The sequence below is a fragment of the Carassius auratus genome, chromosome 9, assembly GCF_003368295.1.
Source record: "Carassius auratus strain Wakin chromosome 9, ASM336829v1, whole genome shotgun sequence".
NCBI lineage: Eukaryota > Metazoa > Chordata > Actinopteri > Cypriniformes > Cyprinidae > Carassius > Carassius auratus.
Window position 1 is genome coordinate 14,664,234 of NC_039251.1, and position 25,778 is coordinate 14,690,011.

Sequence of the window (25,778 nt, forward strand, 5' to 3'; positions counted from 1 at the left end):
CATGTTCTTCTCCTCTCCACTTAAGTTGTGTCCCACTGTGAGGACATTTTATCTTAACATTGGATGCCCCTGATCACATCAGTTTGGAACTATAGGCGAGTTGATGTGGACTAATTAATTAAGTGTTGGATAATGATTGGTTAACATGGCGAGGGGCTTCTCTCATCGTTGTAGCTGATGAAAAGGATGAGGTTTATTAGCGCTTGGACCCACTCAACTTCTCTGTCCCTCTTTTTACTCTCTGAAAACGCCCTGTCTGCCCTCTCAGTTGAGGGTTGAACTGAAGGGATGGTACACGCACCCACACACGCGAGAATCCAGCGCCTCCACTGTGATTTAGAGTGCCTCAGATAATGAAGCCATATAAGCCTGTTATTTGCTGTTTTACAGCTTGTTTTATGAAGGTGAGCTGACAAGCACCGTCCATAATGGTTCCTGTCAGTTAAACTGACAGCATTACCAAGAGAAAAGAGCCCAAAGAAATTCAGCGCTTTAGAGAATAGCCGGCCTCTTTATGTGGGCTGCTCTCCTTTGATGGCCATCAGGCTGCAGGCTATCATTTTACATTTTACGCCGACTGCTATTGTCAAGAGACCATTATTGCTGCTGAACTCTGGTTAAATTCACACCTTGCCTCTAATCAATTACAGCGTTGATCCATTAATCAGCTAAAGTGAAAGGAAAAGAAAGCGACTTGGGTTAAAAGTAGGCTCCTTCTGGTTGCATGGTGCAGTATACATGCCTCGATCGCCAGGGCCTTTTGACTGGGAATGTGCAAGTCGGGATGCTGTCTGTCATCAACAGCCGTGGGGAAATGGTAGATCTTTTTTAGATTTTTCCACTCAGTGATTTTTGCTGTAAGCATAAGTGACTCTTTGATTAATTTTTTATTTACTGAGGCTTGCTAAGGTGAGGGTGGTAGATTTTGAACATACTCTAATCGCAAGTCTTAAATGGCCTGTTGCAATCTAGTACTTTTCTCTGTGATTTAAACGATTAAACTAGCAGGAAAACTTCCTTTTAGACTTTTCGGGTGTGGGCTTCTCTCTTTGTATTAGTAGACCTGGACATTGAGACATGGTTCATAATAAATAGTTTTGTCTTCCATAGAAGAAACTCAGTCATACAGGTTTGGATTGACATGAAGGTGAGTAAATGATGACAGAATGTGCACTTAGGTAAACTATCACTCTGTTTTTCTTAACAAGTTTTAAATAAAGTAGATGTATTTGCATATCATAAGTTCTAAGGACAGGCACGTGCAGAACATTTCAAACCACGTTATGCATATCTCAAAATTTGTTCTTTCTGTATGCATATCAGCATTAATCTTTCAGGCTTGGGCTGTGTGTTTGAGCATGCAAATGACCCGGTGCGATGAGGAGGTGGCCATCGTTTGGAGAGATTTTATAAAAACATGTCAAACAAATCACTTCCCCCTCTCCTCCTCGCCGGCTTGTGTTCAGATACTCTCAGTCTTGGAGGTGACACGATTTAACTGTAAATGAAGCCCTGCCACCCATTAAAATGGACAACGCACGCTGGTTCTGGTAAAAGAGTCTTTTCTGTTCCAACAAAGTGTCGGGAATAAGCAGGGGAAATGTTAGTGGAGGGCATGATAATTATAGACGAGACTTATTTATTTATGTGTGGAGTCACTAGGGCCTTTTTATCAGGACGAGATGAAGGCGATCAGCTCTTTAAGAGTGGGCCACATGTTGAATAGGCGAGTGGGTGGGGATGAATGTTTCTCCGGGGGTTAAAAGCTAATTGTGTTGATGCACAAAGAGGCACTTCAAAAGTCCTCAAAAAAGAACAGAGTGGAGCATCAGGAATAGTGACGCTGTGACAGAGCTCGCACTGTGGGAATGCATCAGAGATCGAGCTTCACCTTTTAAAGTGCCTAGAGAGACAGAAGTGACTTCCTCCCTCTTATTCTGTCTCTTTCTTCCTGAATAATCCCGTCTTTCCCTAAATAAAACAAGCCCCCTATTTTTTTGCATCTCCTCCTGTCAGATTCTCTGATTGTTGCTGTTTTCTTCACTTTTCTGGCTATACTTTGCTGTCAGTCTGGCATTGTTTCTCTCACTCGTCCTTTTCCCCTCTGGAACAATCTGTCCCCTCAGCTGACCAGCAGTTCCTTCGGGTTTTTTTTTTTTTTTGTGTGAAGTGGGGAGGGAAGCACATCTTGTGTAGATTTTTCGGTTCTTCAGTGTGTCACTTGGCCGTGAGTGCCATTGTCTAAGGCTCCTTTTCTCCATGCCCCTCTGCCGCAACGAGTTGTGTCTTTCCCTCATGATCAGCACTTTTGTTGCCTTTGTTTCTGGCAGTACCTCAGAAGTCCATCTCCCCTTTTATGTCCCTCCCATTCAAGCCGAAGGGAACAGTTGTGCTCTGTTGTGGAGATGTTCCACTGGATTTTCACCAGTGGGGTTTCCTTTCAAACCCTTCAAAGTGCTACAATGGAGCTCCAAAGGCCTGAATGGCTATTGCCGAGTGCACACTCTTAGAAGGATCCCTGATTTTGTTTTCCCAGAGTCAATAAAAATGCTAAGTTAAAAGCTAACCCCGTTGCCCTCCCCACACCCATTGCTTGCTCCCTCCTTTTGATGGACCCTTCTCAATTATTTCTAAAGAAAAATTAATGGGAAAATTTTCAGTGTCATTCCCGCTGTGGATAACAATCGAACTGAACGGTCGGTTTCTCGCATTGGCACAAATTGAAACTTTCAGTATTATGACAGTTATTAGTGCACGCATCTGCAGAAGTTCTTTCGGGGCCGGGTAACTTTCGGCAACAGGTCGCTGTTATTATTTTGTTTTGGTGTGATGAATTGGATATAGACGTTCCTTGTGCTGAAGGCAGGCAGTCATGAGTCTTTGGTCTAGGAAACAAAAACACTGTGATGCTTGACAGCTGAGCCGTCTGTAGTCTGAGCCTTTGTGTGGAGAAGAATTAGAGCTTAGAGTTTGCGGTTTGTCAGCCATTGTGTGTGTGCAGCTTTGCGAAAGAGAGAGAGAGAGAGCAACCATTTTCCACAAGGATTACAGGTAGAAGCGTAGGCCAGTGCACATAACTGCTATGACTTCACCCTCATTGTGCAGATTAGGGCGTAAAATCCACTCTAATGAGGCAGCGGCAAGGGGAACGATGGAGGAGCAGAGAACATGCAACTTCTGGGATACTGTTGCCAGGGTCACCAGCCACCAGCTGATCCTGTTACGAGAGGATCAGATGTGTCTGTCAGCCCAGAGAGGGATTGGGATGAGAGGGAAGGAGGGAGGTCAGGTGGGAAAAGAGAGCAGAAAGTTTAATTTGCCTTTCTGACTATCGTCAGTGCCCCACAGTTAATTTGGCCACATATTTTAGCCCCGGCACCTTGTGTCTTCTGACTGGAAAACAAGGCTGATCCCATGCTGAGAAGCAGCTTTTATTGGGATTGTTTTAGCCTGGTGCCAGGAGGAGGTGGGAGGGCAAGACAAGGCCTGGAAATGGGATAAATATTGATGACTCCTTGACCGTTTATTTTTCCACCGTCTTCCGAACTTATTTCATGTTTATGCATCACGACATTGATTTCTTTTTGTTGTTTATTTTTTTATTTAATTTTTTTTTAACCTTCTGTTTCATCCAATCCCTCCTACCCCAATCCTAAATTTAATTTAAAAGCCCAAACACGACAGTTCCTGGATATAGTTTGCATATTAAAAAGATGCTGATTATCGCAGAGTAGATACACAAATCTTTAATTTTGTGCATTTTAGACACAGCTTCTGCTGTTGCTGCCAGACGCTGGAAATAATTGTGAAATCTGCATATTGAAAGAGTGCAGTTGACAGTGCTAGTATGTGATGTGGAGGGAGTGGGGGTTAAATTGGACAACATATTTATCCATGGTGCCGTGTCCAGGGCTGTTTATGAATGCATGAAACACTCGGGTTCAAAGGCTTAAATTCGATGCTGTAGGAAACAGACAAAACAAAAGAGAAATCTTTGATTATTTTGTTTGGAAAGGACTTGTGTTTTTTTACAGCATTGTCTAAAAGGCTAGTTTGTTTTTGTTTCCATCATTTGATTTCACAGACCCTTTAAAGTGAGGTTTTAAAGAATATTTGGCCTGTTGGTTATTTTGTCAACGCGAGTTAAGATGAAATGCTGGTCTTTTTGTTTTATCATACAATGCAAATGCATGTTGCATCATAGGACTGGTGCACTTATTATTTAAAATGTCACCAATGTGATTTTACCCAGAGTGAACACAGTGGGCGGTTAAACGAGTACATTCTTAGTTTGTGTGGCTAGCTTACAGTATCATTATGAAAAATATAATAGCTACTTATGTCAATGTTAAAGTCGTGCAGTAAATCTTCACATCATGTCTCCTGGTTAGCTGGCATTTTGAAAGTGATGGTATACGACCCCATACATTCTTAGACCTCCTACTTGGGGTCTAATCTCAAATTTAGACGAGGAAAAGGAACATCTGAGATTAAATAAGAACATCTGAGAAATGCTACTTATCAACATTTTTTAAATGCAACAGTGCAGTTTTGTTGGACAGTAATGGAGCTACAGCTGAGCAGCCAACGGATGTCCAACGAAACCACCAGAGGTTTTTGTGTTCTCTCTTGGTCCTCTTATATAGGGAACCCAGACTTAACATTTAATGAGGACCAGGCCTGTCTAGAAGCATATAAAAGCAGCAAAGAGCAGAAAACCTCAGAACTCTCACCAGTAAATCCACTAACTGCTAAGCTAACCGCCCTGTTATTTTAGCCTTTCAAGTCCAGAAAAGTGAGGACTGCAGGAATGTTGTCTACATCAGGCATTGCTGAACTTATAAAATGTATATCATAGTTTAATGACAAGGGGAAAAGCTGGACAAATGTAACAATAAAGTGGTCCAGATTGCGTATCTCGGAAGCTCTGTACAGATCTGGCCAGGAAGGCCAGCCCTCTCCAAATGGTTCCAGAGCTGCCATAGTGCCGTAATAACATTTATTGCTGCTTGTTTTTATTGTCCATGGTCTGTGTTGCTTTTTATGTGAATTATTGTACACTTAATATTGGCCACTTGAGTTACTTTGGTACATATTAATTTCTGGGTTTTCTTAGCTAAGTGCGGATCCAAATAAGAAGTGGGCAAATCATGTAATCAAATAAATCACTGGGTGATAAGCTCATTTTCCTGCAGTGACTTTCGTGAATGAATTAGTTTGTTAAAAAGTTGGTATAAAAATCTCATTATCCATTGTTTAACAGGATTCCAGTTGGTTTATAATGTGAGAGTGGTATGCCACAAAGTTTTATTACGTTTAATGGCTAAGTAAGCCAACATTTCAAACTACTGCATTAGCTAATACTAATTACACATGCAGTGTTTGCATTGCTGTTATATAGTATCAGTACACTGGATTACAAGCCATGTGGAAAAACATTTAGTTTGCAATCATTTTATTTAAAGAAAAGACAAGATGTAATTTCTATGTGTGATGTGCTTCAGAGTGTCTATGTGAACAAGAACCTCATTCGAATAACGCAGACATTTATATTTTTTTTCCTTTGGTTGGTCTCTGTCAATCAGTTCCTCCACCTGAGAATTAAATTCCCAAGTCAGAATGAATTATGATACTCTGTGCTGAATAAAGACCCCTTAAAATGAAATGGATTTGAAATGTGCTAAGTGGACTTCGAACCACTGACCTAAGTAATTTAAATAGGGTTTTCTATGTCTATTATCTAATTTATATGTTATCCATTCATTTCCATTTTTACTGTAATTATATATATATTTTTTAAAGAATAACGTGGGAAATCATCTACAAAATCCAAAACAAGAACTTTAGATTTTCTTTTTCTAACATAATATATTCTCAATTTTAAAATTTTAAAAAAAATTTCAAATTAAAATCCACAAAGAAAAAGTTCATGCAAAATCATTCAAGATCATTTTGTTTTACTCCTACATGTCATTCCAAACTTGTTTGCTGTATTTCTTATGCAAAACGGACTATTAGGGCCCTAAAAATAGCTCAGGTTGCCATTTAATTTCATTTTATGGATAAACAATACCTCATTTTTAAAAGCAATCTTCTTTTGTGTCTCACAGAAGAAAGTCAGTCATACATGTTTGTAATTACTTCAGGGTGAGTAAATAATGACAGAATTTGATTTCATTTTAAGGTGTCCTTGTTACATGTACATCTTATTATAACAATAAATTATGCATAATTACATGCAACTAGCCCTAAGCCAAACCCTAACCACATGAGTACATGTATTTAATTAATATTCCTCAGTACTTAAATGTATAATTGTACTATAACAAGAACACCTTAACCGACTTTTTATTTTTGGTACACTATTCCTTTAAAATCGATAAATATACTTTAAGAAGAATGAGACCATGAGAAACACATTTGTTCTTCAGACATGATCATCCGTTTGTGTCTGTATTATCGTGCAACTCGTATGAAATCTTTTATTAGAAGCCTGATGGTTATGCATGTATTAATATGACCATGACATGGACGTGTGCGTGTGCGTGTCTACAGCACATGAACACACAGCCAGCGTCCTCCCCTGCTGCACACACATCATCACGCTCTCTCGCGTGAGAGGCCAGCCGCTTGGTTTTCAAAGTGCCACCCTCGGAGAACACCAAAAAACCTTTCCAGAATTTACCGACTTGTCTTTCCCTCCTCTATCTCCTTCAAACATAAAAGAGAGAGTAACAACTAAACAAAGCAAACTCCTCTCTTTCCCCATGGCAGCTAGGTTGCAGCAAAGTGAAACCCCTACTGTGTTTAAAAAGGCATAGAGGGAGAGCAGCGCTGAATGGCGTTTCTCTATTAGACCCCTTGTACCTCCGTCAAGCGATCTGCTCCCGCTCTCTTTCTCTCTCTGATAAAGATCCATCAAGGAAACCCCTCTCTTCCCCCATGGAGGTTTCTTAATTTTTTTTTCCCTGCTTCTTTATGAAATCTATTCTTTAATTACGAGTGCCATCATTTTGTAAGCCTCCTACTTACAAGATAATTTATTTCTTTTTCAAGTGCTCACTTAAAAAGGCTTTTTAACATTTTCACCCTGCAGCAGTATGCATTGAATGTAGAAGATTTAATTTGGATCCTCCCTCCCCCTTTTGCCGTACCCATTTCTTCGCCAACCCCCTACACACGTACATGCATAATGCCCTCTACCACCTCTGCAATTGTTCTATCCAATTTCGCTGTTTGTATTCTTTATTGCCAATCCGGGTACTGTAAGGTTTGGGGGTCTTGAGTAATAGCAAGTTCCTCCCCTCTCTCTGTCTGCATTGAGTGGTTTTGCATATCTCCTCCTCCTCCTTCCCCTTGTTGAGCTAGTGCCACTGACCAAATCCGAACACTATAGTATTGCGAATCCCTGCCGAGACTCTGTGTACTTAGGCCTGCAAAGTGCTCGCAGCCATAACTACCTGAATTGCTTTTAATTGCCTGGTATAGCTGCATCATCTCAGTCGAGAATATGCTTGCTTGGTTCTTGAGGGCAATTGTAAGCGTGAAGGATTGGATTAAGTGGCTATTGAAGTGACTTTAGCTTCTTTTGACAACAAAGAGCAAAAGAGAATACTTCACCCCTTCACTCCCCCCTTAAAAGATTATGCTACCTCCTTCTTTTTGTCAGGGCGGAAAGGAATACAGTCAACTAATACGGTCCCTTCATGTGCAATCATAAGGAACCGACAGGCGAAGACTGTTCCCGGCTGTAATTAGTTGTATGTGATACCAATTATTTGGCGCATTTATTAACGCTAATTGTTTGAACACCCCGACATACCGAAAAAACAATTAAAACGTGTCTGAGCCATAACAGTGGTTATTAGTGTGTGATAAAATGTGGAAATTAAGCCATAAACACACACCTCTATTAGCCCTGACACAGGGGAACGGAAATCTGACAGCTTCTAGAACTCATTTACCAGACAGATTTGTGGTCTTGTCTTTATTTTGCTGTGTTGGGCTATGTAATCTCTCCCAAGTCTCTTTCACATCATACTGGCTTGGCCCTAAATAGATTTATTCAGCTGTGCTTGCTAAGCCATTGTGAATTAGCATTAGAGAAGAAGCGTTTGCTCTGATGTTGTCGGAGATAACAGCCTCAGGTCAGGAGTGCTTATCCATTAGAGGACTGAAAGGAAAACAAACCTTGTTTCTTCAGTTTGTAAAGATTTGGAAGGGAAATTGAAGTTCAGGATAAGTGCCTGAGATTAGCCAGAGGTTTGTTACATGTGTGCAGGCATAAAGAAAGATCAGCAAACAAATGAATGGCTACAACGGGTATCTAGAAGCCAACGCTTCACAAATGACAGTATTTTCATTTTAAAACACATTATCTAGTTTAAAACGAAATGTTACTCTTTGTATTCATGTTGGTTTTGAAATGCTGTTTCCGAGAAAGATTTAGGCTTATTGACTCTAACCTATCATGTGGTTTAACTATCAAGCAAAAATTATGATGAAAAATTGTCATTACAACTGAAATACACGCAAAACTATGCATTATAAATGCATGAATTTTTTAAATGATATAAATTGTATTAAGGTAATTTTTATATATAAGGTGAAATATATATTTTTAAATAATGAGTTATTTATTATATAATTTATAAAATTGTATTTGTGAAGTATTACCAAATTATTTTACAACATTGCCATGTCATAAAACATCAAATTATCAGATATTTTACTATGCTTACTGACCTTGACACAGTCATGAGTTTTTTGTTGTTGTTGTTGTTTGCTTTGTTTCAAGAATTTAATTTTTTAAATTACTAATATATATATATATATATATATATATATATATATATATATATATATATATATATATATATATATATATTAGGTAAAAAACATGCTTCTCATAGGCAAGGTGTAATTGTCCCTTGTATGTATTAAAATAACATTTTAATGAAAATTCGTAGATGGTATAGAAAATGTTATATGTTATATGTCACTGATCAATTTAAAAAAACTCATCATAAATGTTTCCATTTTCTCAGGGGGATAAGTCGTCTACTTTTATCTGCAGTTCCCTGGTGTCAGTCGAGCCAGCGTACCCACCATACTCCTGGCACCTCTCTGAAGTACATACCACGCCGCGCCGTCCTGTACGTTCCCGGCAATGACGAGAGAAAACTGCAGAAACTAACTTCTCTGGATGTGGACTGTGCCGTTCTCGACTGTGAGGATGGAGTCGCCCTCAACAAGAAGGTACTAACCGCCCTAACCTCTCATTCTTCTCTTAACACCTGACTCTGTGAGACATAATCACAAAATCCTCATCATTTAAAGCTCTCTTTTAGCCAGGTGCTGATCCTTAATCACTCCAAAGAAAGCTACCTAAGCGCAATGCTTAAAACAAGCACATTTCCGTCCCATTATGTGCCAATAAAGGCAAAAATGCCCCCCTATCACATTCACTTGAAACAAGGTGCCCACTTCACACTGAGCAAACAGCAGGACTTCAGCAGATGCTGCAGGTTAAAAGCATTCTCGACCCACCCACACAGCCAGCCAATTGGCCCTGTTTACCTCTCCATGAAATTGTGATTGGAGCAGGAGCTAAAAGGAGAACCGGTAGAAAGGAGTCAGCGAACAAAGGTTTTTAAGTCATGTTAATAAAGATGATTGATATGGCCAGAGGCTATTCCTGCTGGAGTGGGAAAAACTTTGAGAGGCAGCCTAAACGTTGACCCCTGAAAAAAAGGTGATGGATCCCAATGTTTTCCAACACCCACTAATTTCTTTATCACATCCAAGTGGGTGAAAAGGTTTTAAGAAAGTATCCACTAAAGCTATCTTTGATGGCTTTTAAGTGTCAAAAATGTACTCATAGGATAAAAACATAATGGCATTGTTACCATGTAAGACCTTAGCATAATGGTATGTATCAATGTTAATGTTGTTCTTAAATGAGAAGTATAATAGATAAGATTGCTGAGCCAAAATTCAGTTATTCTGTCAGGTTCTGCCCGGATAGGATTATTTTGTTGAGGAATATTAATGCTAGGTGATCTGAGAGGGGAGAAAATGGCATTAGAGAAGGGTCTCTGGTCCCCTCTCGGAGCCGAGTGGCTTTCTTTTCGCTAGCTCATGTTCCTGTCAGAGCTGACAGAATTAACACTCTCTGTAGTCTCCCAGATAAAAATGCTAATAACTCACTCTGTAAAAATAACAATGTACTTCACAAAGAGCCTGAAAAATAATCCCATTGCCTCTCAGCTGTTTGATGGTATAAATCTGTCAAGACTACAAGCACTTACAATATTTCGTACAAAACGCAGTCAATTTTAAAGACCATATGTTAACTTTAAAGGGCCTGGCATGGTATGGGGAAAGCTGTGATCCATTATTTATTTGCTAGCACGCAACTGCGTAATGTAAAAATGAGTTATTAACTCAATAATAAAACACAATTCTCTCCTCTGCACCCGCACTTTCACTTCCCACACTCTCAGCTGTTTTCCCCATCCTGGCAATTGGAAATCCATGGGGGTTTGTGTATACCTATAGATAGATAGATGTTTTATTTTTCGTGCTACTAAATGAAACTACTCCTGCAGCTCAGTAACTCTTTTATGGGGCGTTGAGGAGGATGGAAAAGGACTGCATACTGTACACATGCACAGGTTCTGAGGACTTTTTTTTTCTTCATCGAGACACTGATTTAACCAAGGTGTTCCTGTAGTACTTCAGTGCTCTAATGCATTCAGATTGTGTCATTATTAAAAATGATTCAGTTGTGCATAGCTGATCATTGGTAGAATCTTTGCTGTAAAATTCTAAATATTACGTAGTTGGGCCTTTTGTAAATTTTATTAGAAAGGGAAAGGAGATGGTATAGGAAATAATAACTAGAGGGTTGGAAAAGCTAGATTCAAACTTGCCTGATATAAGAAAGCATAGGGATGCAACCATACCATATTTTCAGAACCGATCCGATACCAAAATTTCTGATTATCTGCCAAAACTGATCCAATCCGATACCAGAGGGGTTTTTTTTTCAATCAATGAAGAATTTCTGTAATTCTGTGTTGACCTGATCATCACTCTTTTGTGTTAATCATACACTACTACATTTACACAACTTCATTTTAAAGGGGGGGATGAAATGCTCGTTTTCACTCAATATCCTGTTAATCTTGAGTACCTATAGAGTAGTACTGCATCCTCATAACTCCAAAAAGTCTTTAGTTTTATTATATTCATAAGAGAAAGATAGTCTGTACCGATTTTTCCCGGAAAAACACGAGTGCCTGGAGGCGTGACGTGTGGGCGGAGCTAAAGAATCACGAGCGCCAGTAGGCTTTTGTGTTGAGCACGTCTGGAAGTTGTGACACTGTGAGGACAAAACCAACCAAAACAAACCATGGCTAACAGTCAGATTCAGCGTATATTTATGATCCAGAATCAGATCCAGAGGCTGAAATTGAACAAGAGCAGCAGCAGCAATCAGTCTCTATGTGGTATGTACTGAAACTGTATATATTTGCTTAGCTTAGCTTAGCTTAGCGGTTTTGGAAAATGACTAAGTTCCACTTTCTTTGTCGTCTTTTTTTTTTTTTAAGCTGTACATGTGGAAAGTGCAGTTTGATGACAACATCGCATATTGTTTACTTGATGTGCTCTTCTTCTTCTCTGGTAAAGAGCACGCGCTCTTCCGGCAGACGTGCCCTCAGGACCCATATAAGGAAATTCCGCTCCATCTAACGTCACACAGAGCCATACTCGAAAAAAACTTTCCGAAACTTGTGACAAACCGGAAGTAGTATTTTTGGAACAGAAATACTCCTTCAAACGTACAACTTAATTTTTGAAACTTTGTCCATGTTTAGCATGGGAATCCAACTCTTTAACATTGTAAAAAACTCAGTATGCATGAAATAGCATTTCACCCCCCCTTTAACATGGGCTCAAAAAAAAAAAAAAAAAGGCTACGCATCCCAGACAGAGTGTGTGAACCTGGAGTTAGGGATGTCTGCCCTCAGTGCTCTGCTCTCGCGCTCCACTCAGGTGTGCTGCATCCTGATTGGTTCAGATAACATACTGCAGGAGGTCAGGGTATATGCACAGGTATATGCACAATATCAGATTTGGATCAGTCTCATCTGACCAATACCCGATTCGCAGAAAATGCCAGTATCGGAGCCGATATCGATCTCAAGTATTGGATCGATGCATCCCTAAGCAAGCACCATATTTTAATGTGTCAGAACATATGCATTAGCCACTAAGCCACAGTTCCAACATCAAACCATTTTGTTTCTAAATGAATATGCCTATCTAAGCCTACAGGTTAGATAGTGAACTAAGTTAAAGGGATAGATCACCCAAAAGTGAAAAGTCGTTAGCTCACCTTCATATTGTCCCAAAACTGTAAGACATTCTTTTTTAAATGTATAAAATAAAAATTGTTGACACTTTACTTGAAGCCTTAATGTGGAAGGGTATAATGCATTGTAATTATTCATAATGTGAGTCGTAATACATTATATCTTGTTGTAAATAGTATAACCAAATATAAAATACATAGTATAACAATGAATTGATAAGTGTTATAATGTGTATAAAGTGTTACTGTGGCTCGGTGGTAGAGCATTACATTAGCAGCGCAAAAGGTTGTGGGTTCGATTCCCAGGGAACACCTTAGGTAAAAAATGTTAGCCTGAATGCACTGTAAGTCGCTTTGGATAAAAGCTTCTGCTAAATGCATAAATGTAATAATGTATTATATGTGGTTACCACTGTTCATGAGATTGTACAATGCATTATAAGGTGCATTACAAGGTATAATTAATGCATTAAAACACTTTTATAATGCATTATACCTAAGGGATTTAAGTAAAGTGTTATGGAAATATTTTGAAGAAAATTGAGTTCAAACAAACAAATAAAAAAAGTCACAAGAAAGTCAGTCATACAAGTTTGGTACGATGTTAGGGTAAGTTAATGGTAACTTAAGTTTTAATTTTGATTAAATTATCCCTATAACTGGTGGAAGAATTGTTTATTCTAATTCTTTTTATGAAATTTGAACTTAAATTAACTAATTATTTATTGAATACACATGCTCTGTTTCAGAACCTACAAATGTTTTTTTTTTCTTTTGTATGTATTTTTAAACGACGTGTTGTATGTATTATATGATTTTTAGAGTATTGTGCTGTTAGCTTAGCAACATGCTAACGTCAGACGCCAATCTTCCACGCAGAGCACTACTTGTGTGCCACAAAGAGTTGCCGCCTATGTAGAGCATTCTGAATTAGTCCCTTACGACTTTTTCTTAGATTCTGGGAAATTTTAGGGTCATTTAGTTATTTTTCATATTGTTGTCCTTTTATACATATAAACAAATGCTTAATTGTGTTAGAATAAAAAAAAAACATGGCAGATTTATGTTGTACACTAATAAATGAGGAAATTGATTAATGAGAATTGTTTCATTGTTTTGAATTGATGATTGAATTTTGTCTGTGTGCCATAAGCATCATTGTTGTGACCCCCCTACCCCCTGCCCCCATAGCAAACAGTGCCAATCCTTACCCTGTCCTGCCCGCTTGGTGCCATGTGACAGAAGGTTCAGACTTCTCAGTGACTGCCACTGCCACTCAGGACCAAGGCTTAACTCACACACTTAGTATTTAAAAATATCTCTCCTTGCTGATAAGGAGGGGTAGGAAGTTGTCCTTTTCTCTCCTCCAGCAGGGGCTGATGGCTACACCTGTCTTTTTTTCGCTCCGGGGGCGAGTTTGTTTATTTGTGTGTTTTGTGGCAGAGATGCCCTATAGACTGCAGCTCAGTTTGGGGCATTCCACTCAACGGCTCCTTTCCCCCCTCTTCTTCCCTGCCTGCCTCCCCTTTCTCTCTGCGGCAGCCTCGCTCCGCACTGCCCCCCTCCCAGCTCCAATCCCTGGAAGTTTGGAACTAATGAACTGACTGCTGAGCTGCCGCCACGGAGCTTGGTCCCAAACTATACTGTACTTCACACTCGATTTATTCTCCAGATGGCAAGACTACGCAGCCCTGCCGGGAGGGGCCACCTCTTCCACTGAAGTGTGAAAGTGGACGGATGTTGTTTTCGGATCCTCTGTGATCAGCTCCAAGCTCCCTCAAACCACCCGGCATGTATGTAGAGAATAAATCCCCCTGCTAACGGGCACACTCGAGCTGTGATGGCTGTCTGTATGTTTGTGTGTGTGTGTGCCCTTGTTGCTTTTGCTGAGGTGCAGTGTCACTGGCATTGGCACTTGTGTTATCTGATGCACTCACCGGGTGGTGGTGGCTGATGCTTGGAATCATGACAGTTATCCCTGCCCTTTTTTTTTCTTTTTTTATACCTTTCTCTCCCTCTTGTCTCTACACTCCTACCCTTTTCTACTTTAGTCAGCAGAGCTAGTGAAAAACATCTTGCCGCGCAACAGGTTCACTGGTTCAGCAAAGTCTGATGGAGATGTGTTTGCTCCTCAGAATTTAGATTGCTTTGTAAGATCAAGCTGCTTTAAATGATGGATTGGTTTCAAATATTTAACCTGCAGCCAAACTACATTTGAAAAAGATAGCTACATTACAAGCTGTTACTAAAAAGTTAAGCAATTTGTTAACACAATTTTATATGTATAACATTTTAAAAAACAATTATATAATTTTGGATAATTTGAATTGGTGTAATTTGACTGAAAAATTTGGAGTTTGTAATATATATATATATATATATATATATATATATATATATATATATATATATATATATATATATATATATATATATATTTATATATATATTAAATGTGAACAGATAAACTTAAAAACTTTGGTCAAAATTGACAGTAAAGGCATTTATAATGTTACAGCAGTTTTATATTTTTATTTCTTTTGAACTTTCTATTCATCAACAAATCCTGACAGGAGACCTCAAACTTTTTTCAATAATAATAATAACAACAACAACAACAACAACAACAACAACAACAGGTTTACTGAGCATCATACCAGCATATTATGATGGTTTCTGAAGATTCTGTGTTATGCTGATGACAGGATTAATGGCTGCTCAAAATTTAGCTTTGCCATCACATTATTATATTACATATAGAATGTATCCAAAAAGAAAATGGTAAAATTATATTGTAATAATATTTCACAATACAACAGTTTTTTTTTCTCTCTTTTTTTTGATCAAAAAATTGCAGCATTGGTGCACGTAAGAGACTTTCAATAGCCTAAAATGGTAATGACCCCAAACCTATAAACAGTGGTGTAAATCAAGCTCAAAAGAAAGTTAAAAGCACAAAGATATTAATTGACTGTAAGTGTGTGATTTCTAAGAGCTCAAATGTTTCGACTTTGTCACAGCAGACTGTCATGTGTCTATGTTGTGCCATTTGTTCTTTTCCTTATCAGCCCTGGTGGTGGCAGTAGATGAAATGATTTGGGGAAAAGAAAAGTCTCACATGGCTTATATTTTAACATATGCAATCAGCAGTTCATATATCAGTTGTGACTTGCAGTGAAGATCCATAGCAGTGGCTCCCATTTCTGTTCTCTAGTATACATTCACAAGTACAGCGTGCATTTTCTGTTTGTCTGGACTGGCTTAATAATACACTATTGTAGTCCTATATTTCAGTCTGAGCTCATTTGAAAGTGTAATACTTTGGCTTCCTGTCAACATTCCCAATTTACCATAATCTATGCAACCAAATGTTATCTGATATAGAAGCTTAAAATGCAGTGCCGGCATTTTGAAGTAATCTAAGATTTCCTCCGCCACACTCTCACTGGGTCGGTTCAAAGAGGGAGTGCCACAAGGCATTGCAATAGTGTAGATTTAGTGAGCGTTAGTGTAGTCCACATCTCAAATAATGCAAAATAATCAAATTTAGCCTTTGAGCTCATTTGAGCTGGGAGGTTACTGAAGAAAGCTGTCCTGGTGCTCATGGGTGGCTTTTGGTGTGATGATCAAATGTCAGCATTTACTTATCCTCATGTCGTACAAACCTGTAAGACTTCCTTTCTTCTGTGGAACACAAAAGGAGACGTTCATCAAAATGTTCACGCTGCTATTTTCCACACAGTCAAAGTACATGATGCCCACATACAGCAAGCTCCAAAATATGTGAGCATGCTCTATGTGAGGAAAAGGCTGAAGTTTAATCACTTAATGTCACATTTGAAAATGTGCATATTAAAATGCTCACTAAAATAAAACTTACTGTTCTTTTTATTTTTATACCTTTTGTTATACGAAAAGGAATAGCTGGGAAATTCTGCTAAACTTATTTTGTCGTGTTCCACGTACGAAGGAACATATTTTGACTGACATGAGGGTGACTAAATGATTACAGAATGCTTATTTTTGGATGAACTATCCCTTCAAGTAGAGTGGGCTCTCATCAAAGTGCAGCTGAGGAACGTTCCAGAGGAACACAGGGTGCTCTACTGCCAAGAGAAACAAACGGCGATCTGAGGCATTCACACAGAAAATGGATCCCTAGCATTAGTGAACTCTGATAGCCTGCGTGCTGCCAGAAACTTTCTGCCAGTCAACCCTGTGGCATGTGTGTATGTCATACATTTGTCACAGGAGCTGTGCACTGTGCAGTCATACTAGGGTAAAGTTTACTGAGGGGTCAGTGAAGAAGGGTGGTCCTGATTCCTTGGAACTGAATGAGGGAGATGATGACTGAGGAGGAGATTGAAAGATTTCTTCAACCATCACAGTTCTGACATCATCTTTGCTTTTTTATGTAAATTAAATATTATGACATGATCGGTTGGACATCTGGTTGTGTTTTTGTAAGATCTGGTGTGTGAAATCTGAGAACTAATGAGCACTAATGGGAGGTAATTCTCCCACGAATGAAAATTTTCTCATTATTTGCTCACTCTTGTGTTGTTATAAACTGTGTGACTAACTTTCTTCAGTGGAACTGAAGTTGAATTTTGGCACACAGCAAGATGAAACAAAAGAATTGACAAATTTTTAGAAAGGTAAAATAAGCACTATAAAAGCATCACAAAACACATGCATAAGGAACAAAATGTCATTTATTGCCACAAGATGTGACAACAACCAATCCAGTTTTATGTCATTGCTGTGTCTTGAGGTCCCAGGAGTGAATAAGCACAAGCGCAAATGAGAAATGAGAACCACAGAGGGCAAACTCTTCCTGTAATTTTAATGTTCATGATGTGTAAAGACTAATGACACACATCCGGCTTCTGTGAATCCTGTGGAAGGAATCGGAGTAGGCCAGAATAAGCCATAATATCTCATTGTATCTCTCATAATTTGCAGCCATAACATGGAGATCTGTCTTCACGTTGTCATCCGTGAAAAGGATGCATGCCAAACATAGCTGCTGCATTATATGCCACCAGACACTTGAATGTTATGCCTGATTCATGTAACTAAGTCATGAAATATGTGTAACGAGTTTGCTGTGTGTTAGTGATATCTACTCGATCTGGGGGGATTTCTCCGTCTCACAGTATAATGAATGTTTAGGAGAGGTGTTGATTTGTAATGGCTTCATTCAGGATGAATGGATACATGTGCTCTGAGCAGAATAATAACACATGATTGGAGATCGTCTCCATTATAAATTTGATTCAACAAGTTTACATGTGACAAAAACTATGCAAACTGATTTGCTTAGGATCTATTATACAGCATCAAACACTGTTTTTTATAATGCCAAGAGATCATTTAAGTCCTTTACCGAACACATTAATACATATTATGTTATTTTATTTTAATCTAATGCAGTGCAAATCAGAAATGTAGTAGTAGAAGTAGTGTGTATTTATTTATTTTTTGCTTGACATAATCTGACTTGGTAAGACCCTCATTGTTTGTGTTGGATAAATGCTAAATTGTTTAAATCATAAATGACAAATTGTCCAGATGATAAATGTTACATTTTGATAATGTTCATTTTTTTAATCATGATTTACTGTCAGCCCTCCTAATATTACCACTGTTATCTCCAAATATTTTATAGGCTAAGGGAACGCATGCATTCCTTTTGAGGATCCCTTTGTGTTCAGTTTGCAATACAGAAACTCTTACCATAAACTGTAAGTTGAGGACCACAATGTTAGTTTAGACCCGAGTGTCTAGACAGTGTGTTGGTTTTAATCTGTTTTGCTAGTATATCTGCAATGCTTCGGATGTTATATAGAAGATTTCACAGCTTTGGGCTTGTGGACACATTCAGTTTTGTTATAAAAGTGGTTGAGGACATTCACTGGATTTACACACATGCTTTAGTTTAAGACTGTTAACCATTAAAATACTATTATAGTTTGTATTACTTTACATTTCATTTTCATTTTAGTTATTTTTATATATATATATATATATATATATATATATATATATATATATATATATATATATATAAACAGTTTAATATGTCAAGTTAAAGAAAATGAAAATAAATAATGTATTGGCAACTATCTGAAGTACATTTTAGTTATACTTTGTAGTTCGCTATATAGGAACCTCTCTGTGATTCATTGTGTCCAATAGCTTAATGTTGTTGTAATTTATTATTATTATTATTATTATTATTATTATTATTATTATTATTATTATAAGATCTCCCATGCTTCACATGGTCAGTTGACATGGAAAGGTGACTTTATAACACTCTGGCAGCAGGTGTGAACAACTCTAATGGCCAGAAAATTGGAAGTCAGTTACTTCCAACACTCCTTGTACCCCATGTACTCCATGTAATGCCACTTTTTAAATCCTAGCAAATAACATGCTCCCTTTAGAGAAGAAACTGGATAAAAAATACCTTTGTGACAGAAATCTTCAGAATATGGCCAGATAGGCATCTGGGTTATGGTTTAAAAGATCTAGATTGTACCACATTTTCGATGAATAAGAAAACTTTCCATGTTTCTCTTACCTGTGTGATTTTCATGATGCGTTATATTCTTAAAAGTATTAGAGATGTTAGATAAACCTTCATCAAATTAAAATAAATCAGAATTAAGAGTATTTTTTACTATTTATATATTTTAATATATTTTTTACTATTTTCTTAACAAAAACAACAGGTCCAACCCTGTATATAGTGTTGACTGCCTTCATCAAACTTTTGTTATTGCTGTTTAGTGTTTAACATTTTATTTCATTTAATGGTGTTGTTTGTGTTGTTTCATTAAATGTAAATGTACTGTTATTGCAACACAACTTAAAACACTTATACAATCGTAATTCGCTTTGAAAAGTTACAAAGATCTTTACTTTGCAACGTTTAGTGTTTTCTGTTTATCTTTGAATAAAACCATTCTCTCAAGAGTTGTTACCTATAAAACTTTGATACAGTAAAAAGCCCTGAGAAAAAAAACTGAGCGTTTCCCTAGAGGTGCAGAGATCCTTCTGTTCCCACTCGCATCACAGGCTTCGATGTTTTTCCTTCAGCGCTTCAGTAGCAGAAGAGACTCTCACATGCTGCCTGCATCACAAGGCTACACTGTTGCACATTGTTAAGAATCATTTGTTTAAGTTGAAGTTTTCACTGGCACAGCTATCAGACGTGTTGATTGTGTTGCTTAAAGGGCCGGCTATGTTGACCGACATTTCAAGTACTTTGAGAACTGAAATAAATGGTGCCCACGAACAGCAACTGTGGACGGCAGATGCCGAATGTGACCTGAGGTCCCATCTGAATGCTCCATTAGTCACCTCTCTATCCTCTTAGTTCTGGGAGTCCAGTGCAGCCCAATGTATCACAAAACGCTGAGTTTTGAAGAAAAGCACATATTGCCCCGCTCTCATTATCGAATTACAGCCGTCTGTTTTGATTGGCAGAGCTGGTCAGTAAAATGTGAGCTGGCCGAGCAGCACTCAGAAGTAGTAACAGATCATTGTTCAGCCTCACAGTGTGAGGAGAAGTGGTGATTTTCGAGAGGCTGAGAGAATCTAGCAGCGAGCCTTGCGGGACAGTCTTCCCTCTCATGCGGAACTGGACAAATGCAGAATCAGATGCTGGATCTGTTAGTCATTCATCTGGAATAGAGCTCCAGATGCCCAGTGTGTCACCTGTCAGCCCCTGTCCATGAGACATTGTTTGCTTAGATTACACATCTAGGGAATCAAAGGCACCATCTCTCATTTAGTTACAGCTAATTTTTGGAAAATGTTACAAAGTATCACAGTCGGCTGCAAGAAGCTGGGATGAAAAAATAAAAAAAGAGTGAGAAACGTTAAATGAAAACATATCAAATTTAGTTTCTTTTGGTCCCTTCCTCTCGTATTTCTAATAATTCAAATGTATAAGAAATCATTATACATTTCAAATGACATACAAAGCCCCCATTTTTCCTGCGCTTTGATTAGACACTGAATAATCCAAACGTGGATCCATTTCTTGGCGTATCGCACAGTAGGAGTCCAAATCCTCTAAAAATGCGAAGGATCTGGCCTTTTTTTAAATGAGAAGTCAGCGTCTACAAAGACTGTCCTTTGTTTTGAGTGTTTTGTGGACGTGCTGTCATGATACTGTGTTGAGCTTTAATGATGGGCTTGATGGAAAGAATCAAAGATCCCTCAAACCTGCGATTCTCCTGGTCACTCTGTGGGATGCTGGGTGATTGGGGAAGGGTCTTTTTGAAGCAACTAGTTGGACGGGTTTCCATTAATGTAAAACATTTCAGCTTTCAAAGTACTTTTATTCCTGCTCAGAATGGCTGGGTCCCCTCAGGAGCCCGATATCTTCTCGAGAATGTTCTTTCTGTCAATTTACTGTGAGGGAAGATGAGTTAGTGAGCCCTTCCCACTGATAGAAATTCAAATTTTTTGAAGTCGGGAATATCAGTTCAAAGCAAAATGTAGTGATAAAAAGCAGAGAATCGTGTGGCATGAGGTTTGCTATAACATTACATAATACAGCTGTTATTTAATTGTGATTGGTCCATTTCTGGCTACGCTGTTGACTTTTGACTCTTGACTTGATATAGGAGCCTTTTGATGTTGATTTGTTACACAAAGTCTCGTGTTTTTGTTCAAGAGTGAACGTGATATCAGCCATACAAAGCACATTGTTTAAGACACTGAATCAGTCTTGGATTATACTGGAGGACTCAAACTGGATCCACCATGGAACAGCTTTACGAATACTGAGTTATGGCTTCATAAACCTGTCGGGTCTCCTAATATTACCACTGTTATCTCCAAATATTTTATAGGCTAAGGGAACGCATTACTTCCTTTTGAGGATCCCTTTGTGTTCAGTTTGCAATACAGAAACTCTTACCATAAACTGTAAGTTGAGGACCACAATGTTAGTTTAGACCCGAGTGTCTAGACTGTGTTTTGGTTTTAATCTGTTTTGCTAGTATATCTGCAACTCTTCAGATGTTATATAGAAGATTTCACAGCTTTGGGCTTGTGGACACATTCAGTTTTGTTATAAAAGTGGTTGACAACGTTGTTATTTTAGCTCTAGGTTGAGGGAATATGAATCCAGACCGGTTGTGATTACCAGTCCGAAATGAAGGTTTTATAGTCCAGACTTAACTTAAAAGAAGCTTAAAGATTTGGACTAGAGATTTACCATCTTTTACTTTTCATGACCAGTACTGATGGTTATTTTTAAGTTTCTGTTACCTGACATGCAGAACCCTTTTTTTTTTTTCTATGTGTTTTCTGACGCTGTAATACCTGGATGTCTATTAAGCTAAAATGTAGTATGCCTTATAATATTATAAACTGTATTAATATATTTATAATAATAATAATAACAGTTTATGAATAATAAAAAATATTAACTATTATTTTTATCATCATTATTATTAAATAAATATATTAATCAAATAAAAAAGCTGATTAACCTTAGGCCAGACCATAACATGAAACACATTTTATGAATGGATAATAATAATGCTATAATAAATATAACATTAAATTTAGCATTGCTATTATTATTATTACTCAACTTTTATGTATTTATTTATTCATTCTTTCTTTCTTTCCTCCAATCTGTTGTCTCTAAAGTTGATGTAAATGCCATGTATTTGGCCAGTTTATGGCCATTATGGTCTGGGCTAAGGTTCAACAAGGTTCTAAGTTTTGGGGCAGAGGTGTCGGTGGATGGTGTAAAGATGACCTAGGCCATGGAGTTCCTCATTCAAGTTAAATTAACCCCTGAGCCTTGGCCCCCCCTTCTCTTTTTCTCTTGGCCTTTCTCATCCCTCCTCTGATCTAACCTGACAACTCCTGAGCTACTGTTTCCTCCTCCTGCTTAACTGAGACCACATTTCCCTTCGGATGGAGTGCTGTGTTCAGACCAATGGAAACCTCTGGATTGAGCTGCATCTGGTTTGAATCTTCTGGCGTGTGCTGCTGTTGTCAAAGTTCGGCCCTGGAACTTGGCTTTAACTTTGATTCTTCCTCCCTCCGCTTCCTTTGGTCATGTGTCTGTGGTGTTTTTGTGGAAGACTTGTGTGCAAGGCTTTTCACTTTATGGCCTTTGGTGAATGCGCTGTATGTGGTTGATCCCTCTCGCTAGATGTTTCTCCGCACTGTAATCCCAGGCGCCAACCACCACTTCCCCTGTAAATTCACATAGCCTCCTGTTTATCAGGTAAACACAACTCATGGTCCAGTAGCAGAATAACATATAATAAACTCTGTCTAACCTACTTTCATTCACTTTTTTTTCCCGTTTCATAGCCACAACCCTGTGTTCGTGGTCAAACAGAGTCTGTATTGTGTAACACATCCATTCAGTGTTCTTTTGCAAGCGCGTTATGTGTTTATTACATCACTGAATACTGCATAAACAGTCGTGTCAGTCTTTCATTTTGTGGTCGAGCATGCATTGGGGCATTTCCATTCTTTAATAGCAGCTGTGGTGAAGAAAGTTTTTTTTGACACAATGGCACATAACATTTTTATTTATGTTTTTCCTTTTTGACATGATGCTGCACGGAAAACTATCCCAAAGATGCTGGCCGAGTTGGATCTGGGGCGTACGGAGAAGTGTGTGCGGGTGAACTCGGTATCCAGTGGCCTGGCTGAGGCTGACATGGAGGTTATTCTGCAGGCAGACGTGCTCCCCGCAGCTCTCATGCTGCCAAAGGTGGAGGACGCAGGAGAGGTGCAGTGGGTGAGTGAGTCTTCTAGCTTTTTAAATGAGTAGTTCACAAAAAAAAAAAAAAAACCTATAGCCATTAAAAAACAGCACAATACTGTATGTCATTATTTACAATATCTTCTATGGAATACAAAAGCAGATAGTTTGAAAAAAAAATCACTTTTCCATACTTAGAATTTATACAGTTAGCAGCCATGACTGAAAAATATTTAAAAGGAACCATAAAAGTAGTCCATCAACCCATTTTTTTCTACGTCTTACTTAACTATGCCAGCTGTTACAGAGCAACATTTTAGTCTATATTTTCTGAAAAGCATCAATATATATATATATATATATATATATATATATAATTTTTTTTTTTTTTTTTTTTTTTTTTTTTTTTTTAATTGTTATAAACTTTTGGTAACACTTTACTGAAAGCCTTTACGTATAATGCATTATAAAAGTAGTTTTAATGCATTAACTATGCATAGTAATGCAAATTTTAAAGCATTGTACAATCTAATGAATCATTTTATCAAAACAGTTACATTATAATACTTATCAATTCATTGTTTCACTATGAAAATTTGGTTGTAATTATTTACGACTAGATAATGTATAATGTATTGCGACATACATTATAAATAATTCTAATGCATTATACCCTTCAATAACCCTTTAGAATGCATTATACAGAAAGGCTTTAAGTGAAGTGTTTCCAAACTTTCATAATCATCCTGTTTTTACAGTATTTTTGATCAAACGTATGCAGCCGCCTTTCAGACTTGAACAGTAGTGTTTTTCCCAAAATGTTATCAGTACATTAAGCAAATATTGAATTGTGCATTGAGGATTCTTGTTTCCATATGATTATGGTCAGATTATAGATAATGTGACCTTCTTGATAATTTTATCCCAAAAATGTAAGTCTACCCCTGTTTAATGTGAAAAATGAGAAACTAAAAATACTTTTATTTAGTATTTTCTATCATTTGTAAAGAGCAAAACACCCTCTGAACTCAAAGGGTAAGCCGAAACCACAGGTCTTTTCAAAGCAATAATAACAATCTTTTCTGTTAGTCTGTACAGAGGACTTGATCCCTGTAGTCAGGCCCAGGGGAAAAATGGGGCTGTATATCTTGGCATCAGCTCAGGAAAAGCCATGACATTTTAAAGCTAGCTTCACAAGGCAGATGTCACTAAGTACTGCTTTACCCTGGAAACACAGGGCCTCTTCAGTAGACCTACACTTGGGTTTATTGAGTTTGCCATTGTTCAGATTTTAAAATCAAAGTAGGTGGACACTCCTATAGATCTGATTATCAGGTGGTTGGTCAGTCAGTCAGTGACATTACAGATGGTCTCAAAGCTTGCAGACTTGGACTGAAAACCACAAAACATGCTTTTCTCCTGATCCCCTCCATGTGTGTGTGTGTGTTACAAGAGGTGTTGAGGATTCTTCCAGACGTCTGTTCCTCCATCAAAGCAGGGCTTCCTTTTGCCAGGCGGCCCTAGGAGGCCCCTGGTGGCCCCCAGCATAGCCAATACACCAGCCCCCAAATCCCTCCAGCTCATTTCCCCCAATTGAGCCAACCCAGCCCAAATCTGCAGTATTCAGCTACTCCGCATGACCACTGAAAAGACCTGAAAGAAGCCACAATGTCTTAACTAGGTAGATGAAGGGAGGGAGGGAAGCTGAGAGATGGAGGGGGCCCCTAGTCTGTTGCTCACAGTTAGTTTAGGCTAGAAGCAGGAAGTTTTTAACTAGTGGTTTTAATTAGTGCTCATATATTTCCCGGGCTGCGCGATGTTTCTTCCCTTTTTAATTGCTGACAGGTGTTCATATTTTTGTCTCAAATTCTTCCTCATTTCCATTTTGTCTTTAGCTTTCTTCTGAATTGGTTTTCTAAAAAATATTTGGCGTCTCTTGATCGTAGTACATAAACAACATAGTATATGTAAAAAATTATAAAAGAGATGAATATATATATATATATATATATATATATATATATATATATATATATATATATTAGGGCCAGGACTTTAACGCGTTAATTGAGATTAATTAATTACACAAAAAATAACGCGTTAACTAAGATTAATTAATTACAGAAGAAAAAAAATTCCCACATTTTTAATAACTTATTTTTGCACCGCGGAACGTTTCTCACTGAATTAGTTTCGGCGGACCGATTATACTGGAGCACCAACTAGCGTTCGTATATCACCGCAGCACATCTACGAGCCTCAAGTATCTCCTCGACGCAAAACATATAGCAGCTAGCGTGGACTTTACATTTTATCTTGAACTATGTATTATTTTGTTGGTGCAACAGTTTATGTTGAACTCTTTATTGTTTTGGCCAAGGTTATTGAGAGTTGAGGGATTAAAATGCGATTAATTTCGATTAATTAATTACAAAGCCTCTAATTAATTAGATAAATTTTTTTAATCGAGTCCCGGCCCTAATATATATATATATATATATATATATATAGTGAGAGAGAGAGAGAGATCAAATTTAAACAATGAGAAATTGTTGCATAATGCTGGTTTCAGAAATCATTGCTCACCCTCAAATAAAAATGAACCCATTTCAGATTAAAATTACCTACACCATCAGCCAT

At 38.0% G+C, this 25,778-nt stretch overlaps 1 protein-coding gene across 1 annotated transcript in view; it reads left to right on the forward strand.

Moving 5' to 3' along the window:
- Nucleotides 1-23,214, forward strand: part of LOC113108464 (citramalyl-CoA lyase, mitochondrial-like) — a 45,732-nt gene extending 22,518 nt beyond the window's left edge. Inside the window, exons 4-5 of the mRNA XM_026271609.1 lie at nt 9,048-9,258; nt 23,013-23,214. Of these exons, the coding sequence (XP_026127394.1) occupies nt 9,048-9,258; nt 23,013-23,207 (406 nt within the window). The 3' untranslated portion in view covers nt 23,208-23,214. The remainder of the gene's footprint in view (nt 1-9,047; nt 9,259-23,012) is intronic.
- The last annotated feature ends 2,564 nt before the right edge of the window (nt 23,215-25,778 follow it).